The sequence below is a fragment of the Camelus ferus genome, chromosome 2 (assembly GCF_009834535.1).
Source record: "Camelus ferus isolate YT-003-E chromosome 2, BCGSAC_Cfer_1.0, whole genome shotgun sequence".
In the NCBI taxonomy this organism is placed as follows: Eukaryota; Metazoa; Chordata; class Mammalia; order Artiodactyla; family Camelidae; genus Camelus; species Camelus ferus.
The window spans coordinates 1,189,478-1,202,713 of NC_045697.1; the positions used below are offsets into that span (position 1 = coordinate 1,189,478).

The 13,236-nt window shown below is 45.5% G+C and overlaps 1 protein-coding gene across 1 annotated transcript in view; it reads right to left on the bottom strand.

Annotated features, from left to right (window-relative positions):
* The window catches only part of POLN (DNA polymerase nu), a 127,556-nt gene that overhangs the window by 75,846 nt on the left and 38,474 nt on the right, over positions 1–13,236 (bottom strand). The window contains exons 10-14 of the mRNA XM_032492631.1: positions 12,841–12,924; positions 12,412–12,507; positions 7,066–7,122; positions 6,144–6,197; positions 5,482–5,547 (exon numbers count right to left, since the gene is read on the bottom strand). Of these exons, the coding sequence (XP_032348522.1) occupies positions 5,482–5,547; positions 6,144–6,197; positions 7,066–7,122; positions 12,412–12,507; positions 12,841–12,924 (357 nt within the window). The remainder of the gene's footprint in view (positions 1–5,481; positions 5,548–6,143; positions 6,198–7,065; positions 7,123–12,411; positions 12,508–12,840; positions 12,925–13,236) is intronic.

The window sequence follows — 13,236 nt, forward strand, 5'->3', positions numbered from 1 at the left end:
TACCAAACATGCCACACTGATGAGGGATGTTGAGGGTAGGGGAGTATATACATGTGGGTGGGGCGGGCTACGTGCAAACTCTCTGTATTTTCTGCTCAATTCTGTTGTGAACCTGAAACTTCTCTAAAAGAATAAAGTATATTAAAACAAACAAACAAACAAATTGTGGTACAAAGATCCAGAGGGATACTACTCAGTGATAAAAAGGAATAAACTATTGAAGCAGAGAACAACATGGCTGAATCTCAAAATAACGCTGAGTGTTAAGAAACTGGACAAAAAAGAGTACATAACATGTGATTTCATTTATATAAATTTCCAGAAAATGTAAACCAATATATAGTGACAAAAAGCAAGTCAGTAGTTGTGTGAGGTTGTGGGTGAAGGTTGGGGCTGAGGGGGAGGATTACAAAGAGGCACAAGGATACTCTGAGGGGTGACGCATATGTTCACTATCTTGATTGTGTAAAGATGTCATGGTTGTATATATGTCAAAACTCACCAAATTGTTTGCAATATGTGAAGTTCATTGTATGTCAATTATACCTCAGTAAAGCTGTTAAAGAAGTTGAGGTTCCTATTTCTGGTTAAGAATAAATCCAGCTCAGGGTGGGAGGGTATAGCTCAGTGGTAGAGCACATGCTTAGCATGCACGAGGTCCTGGGTTCAATCCCCAGTACCGCCACTTAAAAAATGAATAAATAAATAAACCTAATTAAGTCCTCCCACCAAAAAAAAAAAAAAAAAAATCCAGCTCCACTGAATGCAGCTGTAAGAATTGGACAGAATGCATAGGACAACGATTTGAAGACTTGATAAATTAATAAAAGCAGGCAGATTGGAGAGGCTGACCAGAATCTGAAGTACTACCCAACTGGCAATGAGTTCAGCATTTCTTCCTCTTGGTCCTCCTGCCACTTGGCCCCAGACATGGGGCCAACAGCATGAAGTGTGCAGCAGAACAGAGATACTAAAGCCTCAGATTTCTGGCAGGAAGATAAAAAAAAAAGAGAGAGCGCCAAAGAACCAGACCTTAAGTAAGAAGACTGCAGAGAGGGAGGAGCTTGGGAAAAGGAGTTAGTTACAAACCGCTGGGCTCAGCTTCAAGCTGCATGCGTATGGATGTCATCCTAAATGGCATTCCGATGACTCTGAGAACTGTCGTGCTGTGCGCCAGAAACTGATACAACACTGTAAACTGGTTACACTTCAATTTAAAAAAAGACTCTGAGGACTGAACTAAGATAGACCACAACCCAATTCCCAGCCACGGAACTGACTGACCGCTGGGTGGCCACCGTTTGGGAATACCTGAATAGTACTACAGAGGGTCTGAAAACTGAACATGCATTGGAACCAGAGCTCGTGGAGGGAAGGTCACAACTTGCAACCTGGACCTAACCACTGACTGCCCACCCACTAAAACAAAAATATCAACATTGTAGTGGGATTTCTAAACAACACCCAGATTCTCATAGCACAATATTCCAAATGTCGAGGATACAACTCCAGATTACTGGACACATGGAAAAGCAGGGAAATATCAAATTACACTGGAAAAGAATCGAAAGATACCAATGACAAGATGATACAGATGATGATATTATCTGACAAAAACTTTAAAACAGCTACTATAAAAATGCTCCAATATATTTATTATGTGTATTACTGAGACTGGAGTTGAATCAATTGAATTAACTCTATTCTCACAGTTCTTAAATAAACTGTATCCTGTTAATGCTTCATTAAAATGTCAGACTATGGGAAAGACATGAGTCAACCAAAATACAAAAACAGTGTACATTCCCATCATGAGAAATAACCATGAAGCAAAACACAAAAGTGGGTGGTAAGACCTTCAGCAGTCAACTGGTAACAGGAACCTCCCAGGAGGGCGTGTGTGAGGCAGAAACTAGCTTGCTGGAAACGCTGAAAACCGGTTATAATCTGGTCTTCTAAAATATCGACCGAGTGTAGTTTGTGTGCTTTAAACCAAAAGGCAATTCAAGTCCTAGCCGTTCTATGGCACCACTGTGTACCTGCACAGTGTCTGGTTAAGTGTGTACTGCTGGATTACATGTGAAAAAATGAAAGCACTGAAGTGCTGTAAGAAAAGAGGCAAACGCTGGACTGGACGTGAAGCACACGCCCCGCACAGAGGGCCGGCACCAACGAGAGTGAAGGGCGAGGTGGCTTGTTTATTCTAAAACAACTTGCAGGGATACAGCGTACAGCGGAGGGAACAGTCAACAACACCGCAGTAACTTTGTATGGTGCATAATGCACAAAAACATCGAATCACCGTCGTATACCTGACACCAATATACTATCGTAACTCAACTCTACTTCAATTAAAAAAAGAAAGAGTGAAATGGGACTCTGTCAGATGAAGTGCAGGGATTCCACAAGCTGTTGCTGAAAGAAAAGGTAGAAAAATAAAATTCTAATTCTGTAAAATAAAGAATGACAAAGTCATTACATGTCTCTGTGTATAAATGTATAGGATACATATGGGTCTATGTAAGATTTTGTTACAAGTCTGGAGGAAAATATGAATTTTCTAGGCTGCTAGCATGAGCTACCGACAGCCCTGAGACAGGGTACAGGCACAGGTTTGGGTGTGGTGAGGGAGCGTCTATAATAAAAACAACTTGTATGATGTAATCCCATTTGCGCAGAGGTACGTGTATGGGTGTGCACATGCATGTGCGCATAAAGCAGCACATGGTCACCAAATGCTAGTGATGGTTATCGCTGGGCTGTGGCGTTTCAGTGACTTCTACTTTGTTATTTATATTTTTACCTATTATTTGAATTCTTTAGAATTATTGTATATTATTTGTATAATAAGAAAGCTATTCTAAGTGTAGCAAGCATTGTACACCTTAAAAAGGGGCGGAAGAGAAATGGAGAAAAAGAATTCAGTGTTTTACAAAGGGTTCATCTTTAATATACAGAGAGCTTTTCCATGCCTATTAAAAAGTACACATCCTGCAGAAATGTGGGCAAAGTGATGTGAACAGACAATTTGCAGAAGAATGACTCTTATATAGTCAACCTCACTTAACTTTTCAAGGGACAGAAATTTAAAGATCAAGCCAGGAACTCGTAGTCAAAATGAAGACTCCCTGCACTGGCAGGGATGTAGAGAACCGAACATTTCACAAGCTGTTTGATGGGGAAAGTAAAATCATTTTTTTTTTTTTCTGGAGGACAATTTAGCAATGTAAAGCCTTAAAAATACACATACACTTTGACTCAGAAGTTCCATCTATTTCCATTTATGCCATGGAAATCAACAGGGAAATGAACCAAAAATAGTATGTCCAAGGATGTTTACGGTCCCTCCATACGAAATAGGTAAAACCCAAAACAATCTAACTGGCCCTCGGCGCGGACGGCTGTTAAGAAGAGCATAACGCAGCTGTTAAGGCGGGGACGCAGACTTCCAGGACAGGTGGGGGCCGAATACACATGTTTATCTCCTCTTTCAAAACATTCAATGGCAATCACAGAAAAGTTAAGTACAACCAGAGCATACAGAAAACGTGGGAGGAGGGCTGCCCGCAAACCGGGGACCGGAGACATTTCTGAAAGAGTGGAAGCTCAGCAGGAGAGAGCCCGGAGATAGGACAGAAAACGGGGACCTCGACCCCCGTTCGGGCCGAAACAGGGCCCTCCGCAAACGGCGAGCTTTCCCGCAGGGCTCCTCCGCGGCGCCGGGCGGCCCGCGCGCGCACAGGTGCGGCGCCGGGCGGCGCGGGGGAGACCGCGGACGAGCGCCCTCAGGCGGGACGCCCCACACACGGCCCTGCGGAGCCGTGGGCGCGGCGACTCGGGAGCGCAGGGCCCCCGAGGGGGGTCCCGCCCGCGGGCGCCCCGCTCCCCGCCTCCGTGCGCGCAGGCGGCCGCCGAGGCCCGGCAGGGTGCGGGCAGGCTGCTGGCAGGGCCCGCGCAGGGCCCGCGGCACCACAAAGGGAAGGGAAAGAGGACTCGTGTTTTGGTCGATGAGCTTCCGCCGTCCTTGAATTTCTTCACTATGAACACATACTCATGTGTACATGTACTATACAGTGCCGACTTAAATAATCCCTGCATGTGATTCACACACTTAAGTAATTCAAATATTTAAATCTAAACACAGATTCAGGTCAATACTGATGTCTAACGTTAAGACATCTTAAATAAAATTAAAAAGTATAAAAGTGTGCTTTCATTTTTATATAAAAATAGTATTTTATAAATACATGTGCTTAGCAAGAACTCTGGAAGGCTGGACACCGAGCCGCTAACTGCGGTTAACGCTGCCTGGTGGCGCGATCAGTGACTTTTATTAGTTATTTTACATTTCTTTTCTGTACTTAAGGAATTGTTCTGTAATGAGAAATTAGTGACAAGTCGTTTTACTTCAAAAATATAAAGCATTTAAAAAGTTCTAAAGGGGATTGTTTCTTTACTTTTTCTGTTGATTCATCGTTAGTGTAAAGAAATGCAACTGATTTTTGAACGTTAATCTTGTAACCTGCTACCTTGCTGAATTCTTCGATCAGCTCTAGTAGGTTTTGTGTGGACCTTTTAGGGTTTTCTATATATAGTAACATGTCGTCGGCATATAGTGACACTTTTACCTCTTCTTTTCCAATTTGGATCCTTTTATTTCTCTCTCTTGCCTGATTGCTGTGGCTAGGACTTCCAGGACTATGTTGAATAGGAGTGGTGATAGTGGGCAGCCTCGTCTTGTCCCAGATTTTAGTGGGAAGCTTTTGATTTTCTCACCGTTAAGTACTATGCTGGCTGTAGGTTTGTCATCTATAGCTTTTATTATGTTGAGATATGCTCCCACTTCACCCACTTTGGTGAGAGTTTTTATCATTAATGGGTGTTGAATTTTATCAAAAGCTTTTTCTGCATCTATTGAGATGATCATGAGGTTTCTGTCCTTTCTCTTGTTGATGTGATGTATCGCATTGATTGATTTGCGTATGTTGAACCACCCTTGTGTCCCTGGGATGAACCCCACTTGGTCAGTTAATTGCGTTAAATGTTTCTGAGGCAGCATCATAAATTCAGGGGCATTTATAGATTCTCTTATCAGAGGTAGTCTTAACAGCAACAAAGAAATGGAGGTGGTCATCAGAGCACCAGATATTTCAACACATTTCTAGAAGTCAGAAGCCACCTGTCCAGCACAAATCTGAAAACCAAGGTGGTGGGGAACAGGAACCCGTCCCTCCTGCCCTTAGCACCGGAGCGTGCGGCTCCGGGCAGGAAGACGCCCCAGTAAGTCAACACTGTGCAAGTGGGGGCCACGTGTCCTGATACCCTACTAAGTCCCCCAAACGTGGGAGGCGCTAAATAAATATTAGCTGAATCAATAAACAGAGACCCCCCCACAACCGATCAGTATGGGATCCCCTCTTAGGAACAAACCCATGGCTAGGTGACACCTCAGTTCAGACACAGACACGGACACCAACTTACAGGATGCCTGGCTGACAGTCTCCCGGTCACAGTCCCAGTCTGGTTCCACGTGGAGGAGATGGAGCCCTTCATCAGTTAGAGAGAACCAGTTACAGTCCGACAAGGCTGCGCAAGGTCAAAGCACACTGGACTCGTCAGCCTCTCGGCTGCAGCGTGCACCGTTCACTGCTCCACTCCAGAGACCCCTGAGTCACTGCCCTGAGCTCCCAACCCGAACCGTCCTCGGGGTCACAAAACTCCTACGTGTGGTCACGGGTGAAGGAGATTCTCTTCTAGCCCACGCAATAGGACACGTGGGCCAATGCGCCATGGGCTCAGCATGGACTCAGCGTGGGGCTGTGCACGTTGCCGTGTGGCCTCAGACAAGTCACAGAACACCTCTGACTGCAGACTCCTCATGTATGAACTAAAACAATATCTCCCTAAATGACTGCTGAAGAGAGATGCAGAAATAGATGTGAAAGCGTGTGGCCAGCAGCAGAGCTGCCACGTAAATGTGAGATGTTAAGGAATAATGTCAACTTATGCTATAGACCTGAATGATAACAAAATCATAGTTCATAGTTTTAAGAATATTAGGTTATTTAAAGAAATTCTACATGTGTTTGAACTCATGTGTAAACCATATTCCTAATCAAAATATCTTTTTTAGCTTTAGTTACCTTTTTCATGCAAGCAAGTAATCCATCTACAAAAGTTGACTTGATCTTGTGAGCCTGGATTACAAAGACAAAAATAATCACTTTCTTTGTTCAAGTGTTTAAATTAGGAGCAAGCATCAAAGCAGTGCTTCACGGGGTGCTGGGTGTGTGCCGCTGATGCCACCTCAGACAACTCCAGGAGGCCCTGGAGTGGCCTCCGGTGGTGCCCAGAAATAAATAACAATGACCAACAGACAGAGGTGTCACCCTACCCCTTTTAAAGTCAAAATGAACTTTTTGTTCTGGAATAATTCTTTTCACAGAAAAGTTGCACAGATAAATGGGGAGTTCTCGAATACCCGCCCTCCAGCATGTCCTGAGGGACCCCTTCTCCGTCCACTCTCAGTCCACGCTCCTGTCACACCTCTCGAGCTGCCCAGCCCTGACAAGGACAGCAGTCAATCACCACAGTCGCTTATGCGAACAGACCGCAGGTGTGTGAACACAGAAACACGAGTAGCTAGAAGAGGACAGAAGAGCGTGTCTGGAAGTCAGTAAATACCAGTGCAAGACGGCAGAGCGCGGCCTGGCCTAGAAATGGGCAGGGGCTCCTGGGAGAGGCCTCTAAGCTCGGGACTAAGGGCGCCCAGCTCACACTGCAGCCACATGAGGAGGATGCACTGGATACGTCCCTCTGGATTTCCATTCGTTCTCTTCCGTTTGTGACTCCTTTGGTTCACGATGCTGAGCAGGGCAGTTTGTAGACTTGAGTAATAGCATGTCTGGGCACAAGTAAGCAGGGCTAACTCGAGGGCAACCCGAACCAACCCTGTTCCCTTTAGAACACTGTCGGGGCTACTCCAGTGACCACGGATTTGAGAACAGACCCGGTGCCGCGTGGTTCCCCTTCATTACCAACTTACGCACAAAAAAATTAACTTACCTGCCTATATTCCAAAATTATTTTGGGTAGTGGATGAAGGTCTTGCAGAGCATTTAACTAAAAAAAAGAATAAATGTCATCAATATAATTCCTTCATTTAATTTTAACATTTCAAACACTTATTTTCAGCTAGAGAAAGCCCTAATAATAAATGGTCTATCTTGAGCATATTTTCCAAAAGACTCATAATAAACTCAGTTTATCAAGTGTCTTAATCTTAACCCCCTGCAAAATCATTATTATGGGAGATAAAAGTACTCACATGAGCTTGGAAATAAGATTTATTTCCTCTTGAGACTTAGTGAGTAACTCACTAGTGTGGGGACACCCACATCTGAGTCACAATTATCTAGGTGTAAAGTCAGGGAGGTAACACTGGAGTGTGATTATGGGTTTTAAAGTTAATCTCAGGAAGCCAAAATATACATAAGAGAAAGTACAAGATCATACGAACACAGCTTGTTAAATTATCACAAAGTAAGCACCCTTGGGTACTGTCACCCAGAGGGAACATTCCAGTTTCCCAAGCAGCTCTCTGCTTCCCCTACCACCCTCCCCAGAGGTAACCGCCACCCTGACCTCGACCAGCAAGACCAAGACCACGTCTTCCAGGTTCTGAACCTCCTATCAGTGGGACAGGATAGGTGCTCTTTGTGCGTGGCTTCTTTTGTTCAACATCGTGGTTTTAAGACTGGGCCTTGTGTGAAGCGGTATTTCATTTACTTGCACTGCTGTATGGAATTGTTTGAACACAGGACAATTATTTATCCATTCTGTCCTTCATGGATATGGGATTGTTTCCACTTCAGATACATAGATTTTGGTTAACATACATCCACAGTATTTTGGTAATGCATGCCAATGGAATACTACACACCCATAAAAAGAATAAAATAATGCCATTTGCAGCAACATGGATGGACCTGGAGACTGTCATTCTAAGTGAAATAAGCCAGAAAGAGAAAGAAAAATACTCTATGATATCACTCATATGCAGAATCTTTAAAAAGAGAAAAAGAAGACACTAATGAACTTAACTACAAAACAGAAACAGACTCACAGACATAGTAAACAATCTTATGGTTACTGGGGGAAAGGGGGTGGGAAGGGATAAATTTGGCAGTTTGAGATTTGTGAATGTTAACCACTATATAGAAAAATATATTTTAAAAAGTTTTCTTTACACCACAGGAAACTATAGTCAATATCTTATAATAACTGTCAATGAAAAAGAATATGAAAATGAATGCATGTGTGTATAAGCATGAATGGGACATTGTGCTGTACACCAGAGAGTGACACATTGTGACTGACTGTACTTCAATTAAAAAATTTAAAAAAAGGAGGAGTGAGGTTGCCGGGTCCGCGGAGTAGAGCTAACACCAGCCTGTCCTCCAGAGTAGGCGCGCCGGTTTACGTCCCCGTCACCAGTGCATGGCACTGCTGCTCCACGTCTTCGCCAACACACATTATCGTAGGTCTTAATTTTAGCCCTCTGGTAAATGCGAAGCCTTATTTCACTGTAGCTCTAGTGTGCATTTCCCTAATAAAGTCAGCATTATTCAAACGTTTATTGACTAATTGTGTATCTTCTTTTATTAAACCCCTGTTCATGTTTTCTGTCCATTTAAAACATTGGTTTGTGTGTCTCTTTCTTCTGGATTTATAGAAATTCATTATTCTGGGCAGGGTTTCCTTTAGTTTGCTCTCCCTGGTGAGATATCTTCTACCCTTCTGTGGCTTGCTTTTTCACTTTTTAATAGTGTCTCTTCATAAACGCATTCTTAGTTTTACTGTTGCCCAGTTTATCGGTTTCTTCCCTTACACTTGATGCATTTTGTGTCCTGTTTAAGGATGCTTATCTACCTCAAGGTCTTGGAAATATTCTTTTATGGCACCTTCTACAACCTTTGTTTTACGAAACACAGTTCACGAGAATTTATTTCTGCGCGTGATGTGAAGTAGCGGCCAAGATGCACCGGCCCTGCACATAACAAGCCCTCCTCACGACAGAGACCGCGCATTTTACACATACACGTGAGGTCTGTGTGCAGAGTCCCTGTCCTGGCCCACTGGTCTACTTGTTTCTCCTTGAACTGGTAATACGTTGAACTGATCAGTTCCTCGTAACTCTGTTGTTTCCCTACTGCTCTTGATACGCAGTAGGCCTCTTCCCGAGATCATCTTGGCTCATCTTAGTTTTTGCATGTCCATATATGTTTGGGATTCAGCTTGCCAATATCTACCAAAAACTCCTGCTAGGGTATTAGTGAGGATCACTTTGAATCTATGAAGCAATCTGGGGGAGAACTGATGATACAATTTTAATGTATAAACCACAGAACTGTACTCTCCGTTTGCATAAAGACTGAGGACCCAAGTCTTGGCCGGCCACAGAAACCAACACTGGTGTCCTTGGAATACGCACCGCCCAGAGGGAGGAGTCCTGCCTCAGTGTCATCCAGAATTGCAGTTTTTTAGAAAAGCTGTCCCTAGGGGGATGAAAGTGCATGAAGATACTCAGCCAAGAAAACTGCTGAAGATCAACTAACTCTCCTTTTCCTGATACCTTACTCACAAAATAACTTTCTAACCACAGTCTCCCTGTGTATCTTGAATCGAGCTGTCTGAGAACACTTGAAAAGAATTAAGTGTTTGATTTCCTTAAACTCTGGATAAAGCCCTGCTGTGCCGGTGAACGATCAGAGGCAGAGGCCGTGGCCACCTGCCACCCCACAAGCCCGAGCACACGCCCCCTGTTGGCTCCCGACACCGCACTCTCCTCTCCCTCCCCACCGTGGCCCCTCGGTAGCCTGCAGCCTCTGCGGGTACCTCTCCTCTGTCTGACCCTGAATGTCAGTGTCGCAGAGATCAGTTCTGTGGTTATCAGTGTCGGCTACTGTACAGAATCAGTGGGGAGCTTCAAAAACATGTATGTGACTGGGCCACCCAGCCCACAGACCCTGATTCTGTGGGTCAGTATGGGTCTGGGCATGAGTGTTTTCCCAAAGCTCCTGCCAGGGCGGAGGACCACTGTCCCAGGCGGTCACCTGCCCGACTTTAATAAAGTCAGCTGACCACTTCCAAGTGTGCATCTCCAGCACAAGACTTCTCCTCAGACCCAAATGCTCGTGAGACGTCTCTGTGTCAAGTCTTCTGAACACTTCTGTCTTAACGTGCCCAAGATCGAACCATGTCCCCCCTTCCCAGTAAACTGCTCCTCCCCCAGTTTTCTCTGAGTAGCAAACATCTCTATCTGCTCAGGTGCACAACTAAGAAAACCAGGAATTCCTCTGCATTCACACCCATAGAAGTTCCCTTCTGTTCTAAAAACGCTCTGAAAACATGTCTGCTGTGCTCCATCTTCACGGCCACCACTTGGACTCCAGGGCTATCAGATCCCACACTACAGCCACAGCCTCTCCAACCAGCTACAAGAGTGGTCTTTTTAAAACATAGCTAATGCCTGTCAAACTGGCCAAAATCCAGGACGCTGACACCACCACTTGCGGGCGAGGACATGGAGCAAACGAGGACTCTCCTCACTGCTGGTGGGAGCACAGAATGGCGCAGCCACCTTGGAAGAGGGCTAATCTAGGCCATGTGGCTCTGGGGAGGTAGTGAGCTAGTCAGAGGAAGTCTTCGATCTGTGTGGAACAAGCAAACAAGTAACTAGATAACTTTAGGTAACAGCAAGTTGTATGCAGAAAACAAATCAAAGTGAAGAAATAGGCTGCAGCTGGGGGCCTGTCATCTGTGACCAAAGAAGGTCTTTCTGGAAGCAGTACTTAAGCTGACAGTCAGAAACCAGCTATGCAAAACCTGTGGTAAGAGTCTCCAGCATGAAGACAGAGCTTCTGCAGGAATCCTCGGGGCAGCAAGCGTGCTAAGGAGGGTGGGGAGGGAGGAGGGAGGGAGGTCAGAGAAGGGGCAAGGCCAGACCCACAGGCCTAGGGGGACAGACCCCAGAGCCTGGATTTTATTTGAAGTGTCATGCAAAGCCACTGGAAGTTCAAGGCCGGGGAGCGACAGGATTTTTCTAACGCTTTTAAAGATCATCCTGCCTGGGTGTGATGGGCCACCAGCAGGGAAAGGGCAGAAGCCGGGCGACCACTTAGGAGGCTCTGGGGCAGTCTAAGCGGGAGGAGACTGAGGCGGTGACAGGGAAGACGGAGGCAAGCAGGCAGACTCACGGCATGTTTTTGTAGGCAGACGCCGTAAACTTGCCATGGGGTGAGCATGAAAGAGAATCAAAGATGACTCCTAGGATTTTGGATGAAGTAGCTAATAATAACAGCCAATACTGACTGCTCTTTGAGAGCTCATAGCTCCTAAATACTGTTCTATACCACCACCACACACACACGCACACGCACACGCACACGCACACACGCCGAATCCTCACGCGATTCCAGTAGTGAAAGCACTTTTATCATGTTTCTTTTACAGATCAGGAAACTGAGGCACAGAGCAGTCAAGTAACGTGTCCTACACTGTGCGGCTGGACGAGGGCTGACCCCCAGCCCTTGCTCTACCACTGCCAGCTCCCGAGCACACAGGAGGAGGACGCTCCCCGAGGTGGGGAAGGCTCGGGGGGAAGGGCAGATTTCAGCGCCTTCAGGGGAGCATCACTCCCTGCCTGACCCGCCGAGGGCCAGCCTGGGGACAGCGGCAAGCAAGGGGCTGAGAAGAGCGGAGTGCGGTGCGGAAGAGGCAGCGTGCGCAGGGGAGTCTAGAGGGAAACCGTCCTCGGCTGCAGAGGCCAACGCTGGACAGAGAGGCACAGAGAGACGAGCCGGGTCTCACCACAGCAACACAAAACCACCTGCTTGCTGACACCCTCCACAGGCTTCCCGTGATACCAGGTACTGGATTCTCAATACTTGTTTATACTCTGCCACTGTGTTAGAGTAGACGCTCACTGCTCCGTGTTTTAAAAATGTTTTCTTCTCCAGAGAAGGGTAGACAAAATGTTCTAAAGTAAACCCAGGGCAAGAAGATCTCTCCCATTTCTGGTCTCACAAGGGCATGAAACAAAGCGGTTGTGTCTAGATGGTCAAGAATTTGGTTTTCAGAACAAAATGCCATCACACTGTCTTTGCAGAAAATAAAGCTAACTTACTGCTTCTGGAACACTGTACCATAACCCTCTGTGTCCTTGGCTCATAACTAGGAGGGGAACCTTGGGGTGGGGGCACCTTTTCTGCCGTAAAAAGGAAATGGTCCATGGTGGTCGCCACCAGCCTGTCCCGCCACAAGAAGCTCAGGTGGGTCTGAGAGTCCACGTACACGTGCTGTGGACACACTGTTGTTTCAAAAAGCAAAGGGCCACTTTTCGAACCTTACCACGGCTTCTGAAGTGGACGGGGGTCTCTGCAGCCCAGTTCTGGGGAAGGTCTCCCTTGGACAGAGCAGGTGCAGCCTGAGCTTGCCAAACAGGATCTGCAGAAGAAGCAGTCACGGGAGGTGAGCGGGTCCCAGGCCTGAGGGGGCCGCACACCCGTGACAGCTAGAGGACCTGCCAGAGAAGACACGCCCATCAGGGGGTTACAAGAAACTGAAATTCTGACTTTCTACTTCTCTTGGATTTAAAGGCTTTGAAGTAATGAATCTCAATGTGAGAGAACACGAACAGCTTACATGCTTTTTGGATAAATTATTAAAAATTCATAACATTTAACACTACGATAAAGAAATTTATAAACGCAGAATAAATCTCCCTTTGATCCCTGAATAAGAAACATATGTTATAGAAGAACCAAGCCTTAGCTTTACCTCCCGAAGCTGATTACTGCTCGTTGTAAGAAACTGTTCTCCTGCAACAAAATGGGCTTCTTGCTCCAATTCCTTGAGACGAGACTACAAATGTGATAAACACAATCTTATTAACAGTTCTTACAATTTAAGATTATTGAATTTGTTCATGAAACAATTCTCAACAAAAGATCTTATAAGAATAAAAAATAGCGTAAAACTTACCAAAATGGACATTAGAAAATACATATTTTGACCTGTGGAACACTCAGACTCATACAATCACTCTCCTAAGTGAAGGTAACCTAAGAAAGCAAACTGAAAGAAGCAATAATACACCAAAATGAGGGAGGGAAAGAATGAATTCCCCAGCAACATTATGACCGGTAAAGGGATCCAGCATCATACCACAAACTG